Raw genomic sequence first — 13400 nt, forward strand, 5'->3', positions numbered from 1 at the left:
TTTCCCTTTGCAGCCAGAAGTGCTGAGTGCTGCTGTTTGCTTTGTACACAGAAATTCGCTGAGGCTGTAAGCTGTCCCCAAACATCTGCTCCCTGGAGTGGAGCAGGAGAGGAGAGGCAAGGACTGGATTGGTGTGCATGTTATTCGGCGGAGCTCTGTCACAATGTGTTATGTATGGATTTGTGTGTGTGTGTGTGTGTGTGTGTGTGTGTGTGTGTGTGTGTGTGTGTGTGTGTGTGTGTGCATGAGCGTGTAAGTAAACAATTATTCAAATAGGTGCTTTGTATCTTTTTGAGCGCTTTATTAGTGGCACCTTGGAAACAAAACACATATTTGTGTAATTGTACACAGGGCACCCAAATATGTACACACACACACACTCACACACACACACACACACACACACACACACACACAGGTGCACTTCATTTCAACTTTTCTTGATGCACAAATTGTTTGGTAGTCAAATATGTGAATGAGTGCGTTCAAAAATACTAATAGCGCATGAAAGTCTTTGCAAATAAAGAAAAACAGTAAAATCAGACAAGCAGAAAAACTAAAAGGGATGAGAGCATTCAAATGATCTGTAATTACAACATCAGAGCTATCTATAAGTGCTTCACGTAGAGTTAGAAAGAGCTTAACTTGATCAATTGAATTAGTTCCCCTGAGCACCGGTGAGGATATTACATGCATATTATGCATTAAGTTAATTTTAGGTCAACTTAGCATTAATTACAATGAGTTCGTAAGGAACCCACTTATATGTGTTAATTTAAAATGTAGTGTAGGCTATGCTGTAAGCCGCATTATGTTCTGTCATTGCTCATGCCACACAGTGCTCCTCAGGAGGATTGTAACAGCTGCCCACATCAGATAACTTGAAACAGAAGACGATACATAAGATGGTCAATAGCCTTATTCATGATACATTTTAATTTGATATTTCAATTGGAGTGTTTCATCAAAAAAATATCTTTTACAAATAACATTTGAGCTATTGTACTTCATTATAAATATCTTATTGATTTAAATGAATTTTGGACTGAATTTCATTACGAGGAATTACTGCTGTGCAGGAAGGGAAAAAGAAAAATAAAGCTGGAGAAAACTTGAACTTGTTCAATGTCACCACTGTTACTACCAGTGGCAGTAATACATTTTGAGCTGAGTTATTTTGGTTTGATTTTCCTTCCATTTACCATGTGTTTGCTTGTGTATAAGCGCAGCACAGCTGTCAGTCTCATGAACCAACCGTACATCTTCAGGAAGGAATTACAGAAGAGCACAAATTCATCAGAGTGGAGTCACACTCAAATGGTTTCGAACTAAATGTCAGGTCTGAACAAACAATGCGGTTCGCCTTTCATCAATTGAGAGGCAAATGCTGGAGCTGCCACGGAATGAAATTAAAGTGATAGTTCACCCAAAATAAATCAACTCTCCTTTTCACCTTCACCTCATCCCTATAACTCACATTAAGTTTTTTTCCTCAACATATTTTAAATCGTTGTGTATTTCTAAGTGAATCTATTATACAGTAAAAAAAAACTGTGATGAAGTAAGTTTGGATTAAAAAAAAAAGTCTGAGTGCACACCTGCAGCAAGCATCCTCTGTGCACATTACAACCTGTAACGTGAAGCCCTGTGGCAAGGGAACATATTTGCACAAGAAGATGAAAGAGATTCTAATAAGGTCAACCTAACAAACTTCACAGTGGGAACAGTCAAAGGCGTAGCTTTTATTTCAACATTTGGGGGGATGCCAATAAAACAGCAGGTTTGGGGGTTCTCCCCCAGAAAATTTGGAGTGTAGAACAGTTACTTTCCTGCATTTTGGTTAATTTTATGCACCAATGTGTGCCTTTTCTGCATCAATTTATGATGTTGATTTCATTAATTTAGTCAAAATAAAGTCCTCCGCTACTTTCTGGTTTTTATTACAGTAGCCATATGCACAAGTTCTAAATAATGATGTCCCCCTGCGTCACTCCCCAAAATCCACACCAATGGGAACAGTGCACAGGAGGGACAATATTTATATTCACAAGCTTTTATCATCACATTGTTTCAATGTCATTGTCCTCATAACCTTCACATGCGCACACTTATTTGCATTAAAAGAAGACGGACACATTTGATGGTTTTGTTCATTCCACTTCGTGCTATTTTGTTTAGAGAAAGGCGACCTTAATAGAGCGTATTTTGTTTAAATGCAAATTTAAAATAAATTGGGCTCAACACATTTTTAGTCTGCCTTGCATGTAAAATTATTCGTATCCATTACAAATAAAACTTTAAAATGTTTGCACTGTCATGAGCTCCTCTGCAGACCTTCAAGTTTATTCCTTTCTAGCTTTCAGTTAATATTAATGCTATGAAGATTTAAAAGATATTGTTTGGAGGGGATAAATGTCTAAACACTTCAAAAATTATTCATGCAGATATGCATTAAATGCATTAGCCTACTAGTGAACATGTTATGAATGGTTGTTCTAAATGCTGTTTATACTGGCTCTGACATAGAATCATATTAAGTGTTCAAGTATACTCAAGTAACTTTAATTTTTCAACTTTGCCATTAAAAATAGGTCTGCAGTTTATATTCAAAAACCTATTGGGTGAAAAGATTCTTTCATCCAGTTTATAAAGTGAGCCAGGAGCATATTTGTTGTCTTATTAAAATAAGAGATAGGGCAAAAATTAGGTTAGCTCTAAGGTGTAAAGAAAAAACGCATTATGTGGCCTGGTATGGAATTATAATATGAACAATTATCATATGGCCTAGTCGCCTCTCTATTCAGCTGAATTAAATATTATTGTGTGGACAGAGAGACCCACCACCACCAGAACAAAAGCAAAAAAAAAAAAAAAAAACAAAGAGAGAGAAAGAAAGAAAAAAAGGAGAGAAAGCTCAGACTTTGGGGTCACCCACATTAATGGTGCATCTTTCTGCGTGTGAGCTGCTGACCCGGTCATCGTTGTCCCGAGGCAAGACAAAGGTCAGGAGGTGAGAGGTGAACTCCAGTGTAACTGCATACATTAGTTTGTCCTTGCAGCCTCCATATCCACCCCAGCAGAGGTACTAATATTATTATTTTTATTTATTTACACGCCAATGAGGACACCTGTTTAAGGTTTATCTAATTAATTATTTTGCACTCTAGGTTGTTATTTCTAAGCGACGACACCCAGCTGCTTTAACGTTAATTCCTCTGTTGACGCTTTGGATCCAATAACCTTCACACCCAGTACAAACATCGCTAATTGAAAGCTAAACAAAAATATTCCCTCACACGGAATTAAAGTGTCTGATGGCCTCATATCTCGATATTAGAATAGACATTAACGTGACAGAAACGCATTGCGATAGCGGGAACATTACAGTGTTTAAGGGCCGAGTTTACAATCATTTACTTTATATGAGATGAGATGTGAATCTGGAAGGAATATTTAGCAGCTCGAGCTGCTGGGGCCACACAATTTATTGGTTGATCTGCAAAACAGCGCAGACAGCGTTTTATTGTCTGCTCTCCCGCATGAGTGTTCAAGCTAAATTATCATTTTCTGATGCATGTATATAGAGGTAATAAAAGACGCAACAACTCCCGATCGTGATGTTTCTACATTCCATTAACATGCAGTTACAGATGCATGCAAATGATCCCAGATTTGTACCTCAAATAGATGGATCACCACGGATCAATACTCTTAATACGAGCGGTCAATAAATCCATCAGTCAGTTATGGCGTTTTAATCTTTTCGCGGAGGGGAATATTGAAAAAGCCTAAACACAGACAAAATATAGCAGCAGTATTAAAGCGGCATTAAAGCTGGTCTAAATTAGCCTGATTATTATCTGCCAACATGTTAAAGATTTGTCTATAACAGGTGCATCTTAGTTTTTACTCAAATGTGTCAGCTTTTTAAAGAAATGGAAATATCTTCATAATGATCAATTAATTGAGTAAGTAGCTGTGATTTAGTGAAATGATTTGTAATCATTTGTGTGTGTGTGTGTGTGTGTGTGTGTATATATATATATATATATATATATATATATATATATATATATATATATATATACATACATACATCCTGTCAATAGAATAAGCATTATCAATGAAGACTTTAGATAATTAAAAATAATTCTTATTTTAAACATAACTAGGAGCCACATGTCCTGTTGAATAAATATATTCAGTCGTTTCCAGGATAAATTGTACAAAATAAATAAACAAATCGTCTTCCATAGTTTCTACGGACAATTAATATAATTTTGTTTCTTCGTTTCCATTGTGTAGAAAGGAGCGCGATGCAATGACTTGAATTTTAATATTCAAATCAGAGCGCCAGTCTGAAGCCGGGGGAGGATGACAAATTGTTTTGACCCGTTCTTGCATGAAGAAACTTGCCATTGCGTTTCTTTGCGATAAGCATCCATCGTGGTAAGCAAATAAAGGTGAGGGCTGATTGAAACTGATGCAAACGCGAATCAAAACATCTGCAGGCGGGCGCCCTTGCGTCATGTAACTCCCGCGGTTCAGGAGTTCAGAGGCAGGTGTTTTGGACAGGTCGGTCCAGGAGAGGGGCAGGTGTCCAAAGTGTCCGCGTGTGAGCGCGAAGCCGCGGGGCTCGGGTCGGAGAGCAGCCCGTCTCTCTGTAATTTCTTTTGCTTCATGCGTCTGTTCTGAAACCAAACTTTCACCTGCGTCTCGCTGAGCTGCAGGGCGCTGGCGACCTCCACCCGCCTGGCCCGCGTCAGGTACTTGTTGAAGTGGAACTCCTTCTCCAGCTCGGTCAGCTGCTTGGTGCTGAAGCTGGTCCTCGGGGCCCCGTTCGCCGTGGGAGGACAATCCGTGCAGATGCTGCTGCTGCTTGCAGCCTCCACAGCACCGAGGCCCGAGCCAACGACACTGAACCCACAGGTCATGTGCATCCTGGCTGGGAACAGAGGACACGAGAGCAGTCGTCAGCAAGATCAATGAGGTTACCCACAAAAGAAGCACAAAACCCCTCTGAATAAATTATCTACGCCCTTATTCAGGAAATAAGATGGAACTTTTCTTGAAAAACAAAACAATCTAAAATAACAAACTTCAGTTAATGTTATTTTTTGTGGATCTAGCGTTTGTATAAATCCTCAAAAATCAAACAAAATATTTATTATAGCTCTATCTCATACACTGTAAAATCTGACAAATTAATTTTATTATTTAAAAAACTCAGGAAACTGATTGCCTTGAAAATGCAAGTAAATATAACCATTATTCTTAATTTATGTTAACTTTATATCTAATTGTTGGGTTTGTTTGAAATTGAGTTATATTTACTTAATTTTGTGAAACTGTTGCAACTCAAAAATGAAAACTTAGATCAATATTATAATATATACGTTTTAGCAACGTCAGGAAACCAAGTATACAGTGCTTAATTTCTGCATTCTGCCAGCTGCAAACTAGTATATTAGTTAACTAGTATCATATTTGTATTTTCTTAAATATGTGAACAAAACAGAACTCACAAATCTCCTAAATTCATCAATAGCAAAATCCTCTTTGTGATGATCAAGTTAAGTCAGATTAACTTGGTTTACGGAAGTTGCTAACACTTAAAAAGAACAAGGTCATTTCAGTTGTCATTTTTAAGTTGCAACAACTTCAAAAAATTAAGTAAATACAGCTAAATGTTAGTAAACTTAACAATTAGATATAAAATAAACATATATTAAGATTTATTTATAGTTACATTTACTTTCCTTTTTAAGGCAATTTGTTTCCAAGATTATTTTAAGTGAGATCAACTTGTCAGATTTTACAGTGTACTGGCCCCGGATATTTCTGCAATCATATGGAATAAAAATAATCGAAGGATTGTTTGAAACGGAAGAGTTAAACAAATATTCAAGCATTCATTGAAAATTTTATTTAAATAAAAGACACTGTTTTATAGAAATTGTCCCTGAGCCAGTTTGGTGATTTAAAGTCTCAAAGCCATTTTTCTGTCTGTATAAAACAGACGTATATCAACTTTCAGGCACACTGTAAAATCTTTACTACTCTCAAACAGGTGGATGGGGAATTGTGCGTTATCTACATGGACATAATAATAGAAACATCTGCACGGTATACTGCAATGTCATGCAACAACATCCCAAACTAAAGCCTGAAAAAGGATTTGGAGATTTGAATCGACACCTCTACACTCTGAAAGATCTGGACGTGTCATTTGTAAAGGGGTTGCGTTTTAGGTGTGTTCAAGACAAGTTCACCAAACAGTAGAACAAACATTGCTGCTGTATATCGCAGATGTGTGGGAAAAGTTGCGAGAGAAATGTTTGGCGATTCAAAACAACTTTGTATCGTTTACAGTCCATTAGCTGTATTCATCAGAATCATTAATAATTTGCCTTTAGGCCTTTTCTCTGTCAATGACAGTTTAACAGTTTACAAATCCTTTCAAACACTGCATTAATGACAAATGTCTCCATTTTTTTCCTCTGAGGTTTCTGGGTCACACATTAAAGTATCATCTGTGCTACTTATGTGCAATGAATGACAGGAACCGCAGCTATATCTTGATTTTTCATTGCTGACATTGTGGGTAAGTCGTCAGTGTGTCTTTGCCTCTGAGAAAATGTGCTGCTGCTGCATAATGGAGTCAGTGTGCCAGGTGTAGAGAAATGCCTCCCACCACAACTCATAGGGAGGAAGGTTAACAGGCCTCTAGCCACTTGGAAAAGCATAGCAGATGGAAAGGTCAGTTATAGGATAAATGTCGACATCTGTGTTTTAAGAAAATGAATGTCAAGGTAACCGAGCTTGAGAATTAGAGGGCAGCGAACATGAAGAGCCAGTACAGAGAGGAACTGTACGTAATTAAGAACTTCAGCTTTCAGGAGTGCAAATCACATGCACATTCTGATTAATGGCGCCAAAGATAATAGAATTGATGCCGGCCAGAAGGCATAAAAGAATCAAACTAAATATTTGAGAAATGACTTGCATGCTTAAAAATAGCCAGCCAGCAAAGGGAATGGAAGGGGCCTTCCAAGCCAAGGAGAGGGAAGAAGAAAAGGGATAGATCGATACACATTGCCTCAGTCATCTGGGCATCCAGCCCACAGTAATTCAGGTGCTGTCAAAGCATAATTGAAGAATGACGCACTGGGAGTATATACACTGAGCCAAGAGATCAGGTTACTGCAGGTCTGTGGAGGCCTTTCAACATGGAAGAATACGCAAGACTTTGTTTTGTGCCAAAACCAATACAACCTCCAGAGGAAAGCATACTTTCACTAATGACTCTTTTACAAGTTACACAGTAGCGCTAATGAGTTACTCCTACAGATGATCCCCTTCAGAGAGATACAGAAAGAGGTTACAAAGATACTAACAGTACTGCGAGGAGATGTGTGTGCGTGGGTGGGTGCAAGCAAATGGCTTTCTCAAGTGCACGGATTTGGATCAGATGAGTGGCTAATGGGTTTTATGAATAAAATGACTCCTCGACCAGTGAAATGTGTTGTCACCTTTTGCCTCCCTCACAGTGGCGCCATCAGAGAAATGTTTACCCACTCATCTAGATTCTTAAGTAAGAGCAAGTAGAGGGCTAGAAATTGTAGTTTTGTATTTTGTAGCATGGTACAGTAAAACAACATTTATGATGAATTAAACGTGTTCATGTCACATTTTGTTGGTCTTACAGCAGCATCATGAGGAAATAAGTTCATCAATGTGTGTGAAAGCATATGTTTAGATTTCAGGGGGGACACAGAAGACATGCCGCCCTCACTGTTAAAAACATGCGCATTTGGCCCCCACATTAAAAACATAACAGTAGCATTGGACATTTTTTTGCCAAAATAAAAGACATTTACACCATAAATTGGTGCTGAAAGGGAACAAATGAATGCACAATAATTCCCCAGACTTCAGCAAACTAGGTGTTTGACGCTGAGGATTTTCTGGGGGAGGAACCTGAGTGCCACGTTTCATACGTGTCCCCCCAAAATGTTGAAAAAAAACATATGCCTTTGTGTGAATGTACATCACTGGCCACTAGGGATGAGACAATAGACGACTGTATCTCGGATTGCGATAAAAAAAACAGTTACAATAAACTGATGCATGTCATGTGATTCATATATATATGTGTGTGTGTGTGTGTGTGTTTCTTAAGAAAATGTATAGTTAAGTATGTTTTAGTGCCAATTTAAGAGTGTATCATAGATGTTGATGATTATCAGGATAACAGGGGTGTAGGTTTCTTTTTAACCTTGGGGGGCAGGGACACAGGGGTGTCCTCCGCTGCCATATTTTGGATCGAACATTTAATTTCCTGCATTCTGCTTATTTTTATGCACCTATTTGTGCCTTTTCTGCATACATTTATGGCAGATTTTTTTTGTCAAAATAAAAGTCCTATTCCACTTTCCATCTTTTTATTTAGCAGGGCAAATGCAAATGTTCTAAATATTTTTGGGCACGTGTCCCCTGTGTCCCCCCTGAAATCTACACTTGTGCAGGATAATAAAGGGGAATCACTTTCATTTTGGCCAGTATAATTGTCATATATCTTTGCATCGTCCCATACCTGCTGCCCACTAAACTGAATTCCTATCTTTTTTGGATAGCTTGTGCTGGCTGCATCAAATAACACTGAAATATTCTGAGTCAAATCAATTTTTTGAGGTCATATTTTGCCTCTCTACTCCTGCCTCAATCTGAAATTATGTTTCACAGTGCATGTTGAGAACAAGCATGCAAAAAGGTAATGAAAAGCTGTAAATGGTAGTTTTTTAGCAGTCAAATCAAAAGTGTGTATGTCACACACCTAACACACTGACTCCATCATGCAGCATCACCAGAAATAATGTGTTAAATCCACATGATTTAATACACTAATGTGGATTTTTCCTGCAGCTTTGTGTTTGTTTCAGTCCTTGCAGAGGAGTTTGGGCCTTTTCACACCAGACAGTCTGGTGGTAATGACCAACCTGCATCTTTGGTCACTGCACATTTGGGTCAGCAGCACGCTTACAGCAGATTGTGCCGTGGGGAAAAAAAAGAGGTCTGGATCACCATTGTAGTAAATCTTCGTCCATGTAAAATTTATGAAACCCAACCCAAGTCCAGGGTCCAGTCACTCAACTGACATTATTGATCAAATGAAGGATCTATATGAGATATTATCACTCACATAAAATTGAGGATTGATAGGCATTTTTCACATTAGTCGGCTATTGGTATTTTTTTTTTTTTTTTTTTAAGCCTTGGATATGTATTCTTCTGTGGGCTCTGTGCCCGGGATTCATCAGTCAGGGAAATGATGATCTGTGACAGCAATTATGTTAAAAAGGTGGACACATGTAAAGGTGCTGCAAACTGAAATCAATACACAAGGGCTTTCATTATAAACAGACAACTAATCAATACTCAGGGAGCACTCCAGCTTACAAGAGTAAGTTTTACTCAACTTCCTGTGAGTCTCGACAGGCAGTGGTCTGTTGCATTATTCAAAGGCTACTGGTTAGTAAGGGCAAGGGTAAATAATTGATCATTTTCTGGGGTGAATATACAGTGAGGCTAGGGAGCAGGCCTTTGACTGTACTCCACACTCGTGTGTGTGTACAGTCTAAATCCTGCTTGTAACAGTAGGTGGAGCGACAACGTTAACAGACATTAACCGTTAAGGAAATAGTGCATGTGCATATTCAAATGTGGCGTCGACGAAACAGCTAGTGCTTCACTTTAAACGTTTTGACCCGTTTTAAAAGTGGGAAAATATTATTTTTTTATGCAACTTAATTATTGGTGACGGAGGAAAGTGTGCACTGTGACGCACAAACACGTCAGCTATTTTTCTCTTTTTTTCCAGCGTGAAGAAAAAACTTCCGAGTAAACTTTTTCAACTATGAATGAAAGTGATCCAAAGCTTTAACTAGTTTATGCGGAGTGTATTTAAAGTTACTTTATCCTTTCTCTCGTGCTCAATCTCTTTTGACAAAAACTTACCCGCCCGGTGGTGACTCCTCTTCACTTTCATCCACTCAAAAGTTTTCCTGCTTACATCCATTTGAGCCCCGTTACAGTCCGAGCCAGCTGAACTCCCCATGGCGACGTGAATCTCGGGGCCATTAGAGTAGATTTGTGACCCAAACCCGGATTGCAGCGTTTCGTTTGTATTTGACACGCCGTTTCCGCGTCCTGGAGAGCCCTGCCCCTGCGCCCTGCACCGCCAGGGGACACGGGACGAGTGGGGGCAGGCCGGTGTGGAGAAGCCCTCGAGAGTCGGTGTGGTAGGAGGAGGAGGGCTGTCCAAAGAGGTGCAGAGAGTCAAACTGTTGGAGAGAGTTAAGTAGCGAGGACGCGGAGTATAAAATCCCACTTCCACCTCCAGTTTCCCCTCCTCGTCACGACTGCAGAGTTCAAGATGAGTCCTGCCGTCCAGGTCCCGGTTTATGACCTCTTTTGCTCGGCAGCAGCCCGTGAACAGAGGGCTCCTCTCCCCTTCGGCCGTTAACTCTTGATAGGAAGTCATTATCACCTCTGCTCCTGCATAATCATTGGACGGGGTTGCACTTCATGCCCGGCCTCTCATGCATCCAAGTAACGCATGGTCAGGCGGCCGGACGGCCGAGGGGACATTCCTCAGAGGAGAAACAGCAGTGCCTGATTGATAGAGATGACGTGCCCTCCTGGTCTTGGCCAATAGCTGGACATCTCTGTCATCAGAGAGGACAACACTGATTAAAACCAGTTGAGAAACTCACTTCAGGTCAACGTTTTAATGGCACAAAGAGTTGTGCAATGCAGGCCACAGCAAAACAAATCTAGAAAATGTCCTTAAAAGCAACGAGGACGTTCATCATCATTGAGGGCTTTCACGGGCCTCTCACCTACGCAGACAGGTAGATTGTGACGTCAGACGTGTTTGTATCGGGCATTTTTTGGCCCCATCAGCAAGGGCATAGATTTTTCCAACATTGCCAGCAAACGCTTAATTTTCTGCATTTTTGTGAATTTTTATGCAGCTATGTGGGCCTTTTCTGCCTCAATTTATGGTGTAAATATATAACTTTTTAAAAAGTCTGTAGCTACTTTTATGATTCATGTTTTAACCCTTTAACACCCGGATTAACTTTTTTTTTGTGTGCTGCATTTAGATGCCTTTTAACAGAGAAAATTGGTTTGGTTTCTTCCAAAAACACAGGAAACATAATGAGCAAGAAATGTACTGCAAACTGCAAGCTGCAAAAAAAAAAAAAAAAAAAGAAAAAAGAAAAAAAGGAAAGGAAAGGAAATGATCTGCAAAATTAGCAGGGGGATTATAAGATATGATCAAAAAACAAGGAAAAAATATCCAGAAAACTATGTTTTTAATTCTCTTAATTAAACATTTTAAATTATATTACAGAAAAGAAAAGAAATTAAATTTTCATTTTTGGCCCTTTTTTGAGTTTTTTCCATTTTGTTTTGTACTTCTTTTTTTGCCTTATTTTTAGGTAATTTCCTTGTTTGTTTGTGTAACCAATTTCTTTTTTCTTTTCTTTTTCTTGCTTTTCTTGTTAAGTTGCTTGTTTTGAAAAAAAAAGCCAATTTGCACAGGTTCCAATGGGTTCCTTTTCTCGGTACTGAGGGGGATGTGTCCCCTGTATCCACCCTGAAATCTACACCTATGCTCAAGAGTAATATATTTTGGGTCAAACTCTGGTATTTTGATTATTTTTCACTCCAACAATGAACACTTCTTTTTCTTCCAAAGCTGAATTAGCATAATACAGGCCTACATTGATGCAGCTAATGGATTATGTTAATTTGCAAAGCCTTCTTGAAAAAACCCGAGGCCCTCTTTAGCAAAGGGCTTAGGTCATGTGAAAGGCACACTTAATGGGTTCAGAGGTCGTGACAGCTGGCATTTAAAAGTTCAGTGGCAGCAGATTTGTAATTAGCCTCGAACAAATACAAAAAGCAGAGATCAAGAAGTTGTAAGTGACAGAGAGGACATGTTCATCTCCAGGTTAAACTAGCTCCTCGTCTGCATTAGCTGCTTCCTCAGAGCTTATTCGTTTGTGCAGACCTCAAAAATCTGTTTTAAAGGACTGTGTTTTTATTTCAACATATCTGTTTACTTAGTCATCATGAATCATCGGGTCATAGTTTCCATGCATTTGCAAACACTACATGCTGCTATGCAAACTTGAGTGACATAAATAAACAAAAGAACACTCCCTAACTATATGCACAAAAGAATAAAACGCTACATCAGGACTACGGGTCTGCACTGCATTATTAGCCTGCAAATAATGCTTTGGTGCAATAGATATGCAGGGACACAGCAGCCCAGTGTTTTCATCCACAGTGCAGAAGTGAAAATGTCAATGAGCTCCACAATGCAGCACAAGTTGTTGTTTTTTTTTTTGTTTTGTTTTTTTTTTAAATCTGGTGACCTACTTTCAAATGCTTCACTGTGTGTTGCTCAGCCTTTATGCATGCATGAAAATGACAGGAATTAATAGAGCTAAAAACATCCCAGTGTGGCACTGCTAATGTCTAATCTGCAGACCGTTTGATTATTTTGCTTTCAATCTTTAGTTAGGAGACTGGGTCTTATATTTCCAAGAAAACCAACGAATGGAAAATTCTAAAATTAAAACAAAATTTTAATGATCAGCAATTAAAAAGAATATCATTCGAGTTTCATGGTTTAGTTTACGAATTATCCCTGAAGCTGGGGCCATGATGTTAAAATAATTTTACTACATTTCAAGGGCGTAGGTATTGTTTCAACATTGAGGGGGGGCACATATGAAAAGGAGGTTGGGGGCATTCTTCTGCATTCTTTGGATTTTTTTTTTTTTTTTGCACCAATTAGTTAATTTCTCCATAAATTCATGGTGTATGGTGTCAATAACTCTAAACAGTCCTCTGCTACTTTCATGTTTTTATTGTGGGGACAAATTCACATGTTCTAAATATTGAGGGCGACGTGTCCCCTGCTTCCCCCCTGAAATGTACACCTATGCTACAATTTAATTACTTATTATTCATAATTACTGTTTTTTTCTGTTTCTGCATAGGCTATCAATTAGTGAAACATTGGCATTTTTTGTATTAATATTATCATCATTATTATGTTACTTTTCAGGCTCAGATAACTGGTAGAGGTAACATTTAATACCAACCTGAACTTAACACAACTATCTGCTTCTGCTCTTATCGTTTCATTGGAACAATATCTCCTATGTCTTTTAAGTCTGCAGTAATTACAAAATAATTCAGCGTAATGAACAACTTCTAACTGCATTCTTACAACACAGAAATATGGTCCCAGCTGTGGGAGTTAATGGGATTCTACAGGCAGCGATGTGCTGAATGACTGAGTGCAATATATCCCT

At 38.7% G+C, this 13400-nt stretch overlaps 1 protein-coding gene across 1 annotated transcript; it reads right to left on the bottom strand.

Moving 5' to 3' along the window:
• Positions 1–915: 915 nt before the first annotated feature.
• hoxc1a (homeobox C1a) lies at positions 916–10719 on the bottom strand. The gene is made up of 2 exons (XM_042491016.2): positions 10018–10719; positions 916–4945 (listed from the first exon to the last, which is right to left on the bottom strand). Exons 1-2 carry the CDS (start codon positions 10541–10543, stop codon positions 4545–4547), a joined length of 927 nt encoding a protein of 308 aa, XP_042346950.2. The 5' UTR covers positions 10544–10719; the 3' UTR covers positions 916–4544.
• Between the last annotated feature and the right edge of the window lie 2681 nt (positions 10720–13400).

The sequence above is a fragment of the Plectropomus leopardus genome, chromosome 9 (assembly GCF_026936395.1).
Source record: "Plectropomus leopardus strain MGB_pleo_1.0 chromosome 9, ASM2693639v1, whole genome shotgun sequence".
Lineage (NCBI taxonomy): Eukaryota > Metazoa > Chordata > Actinopteri > Perciformes > Serranidae > Plectropomus > Plectropomus leopardus.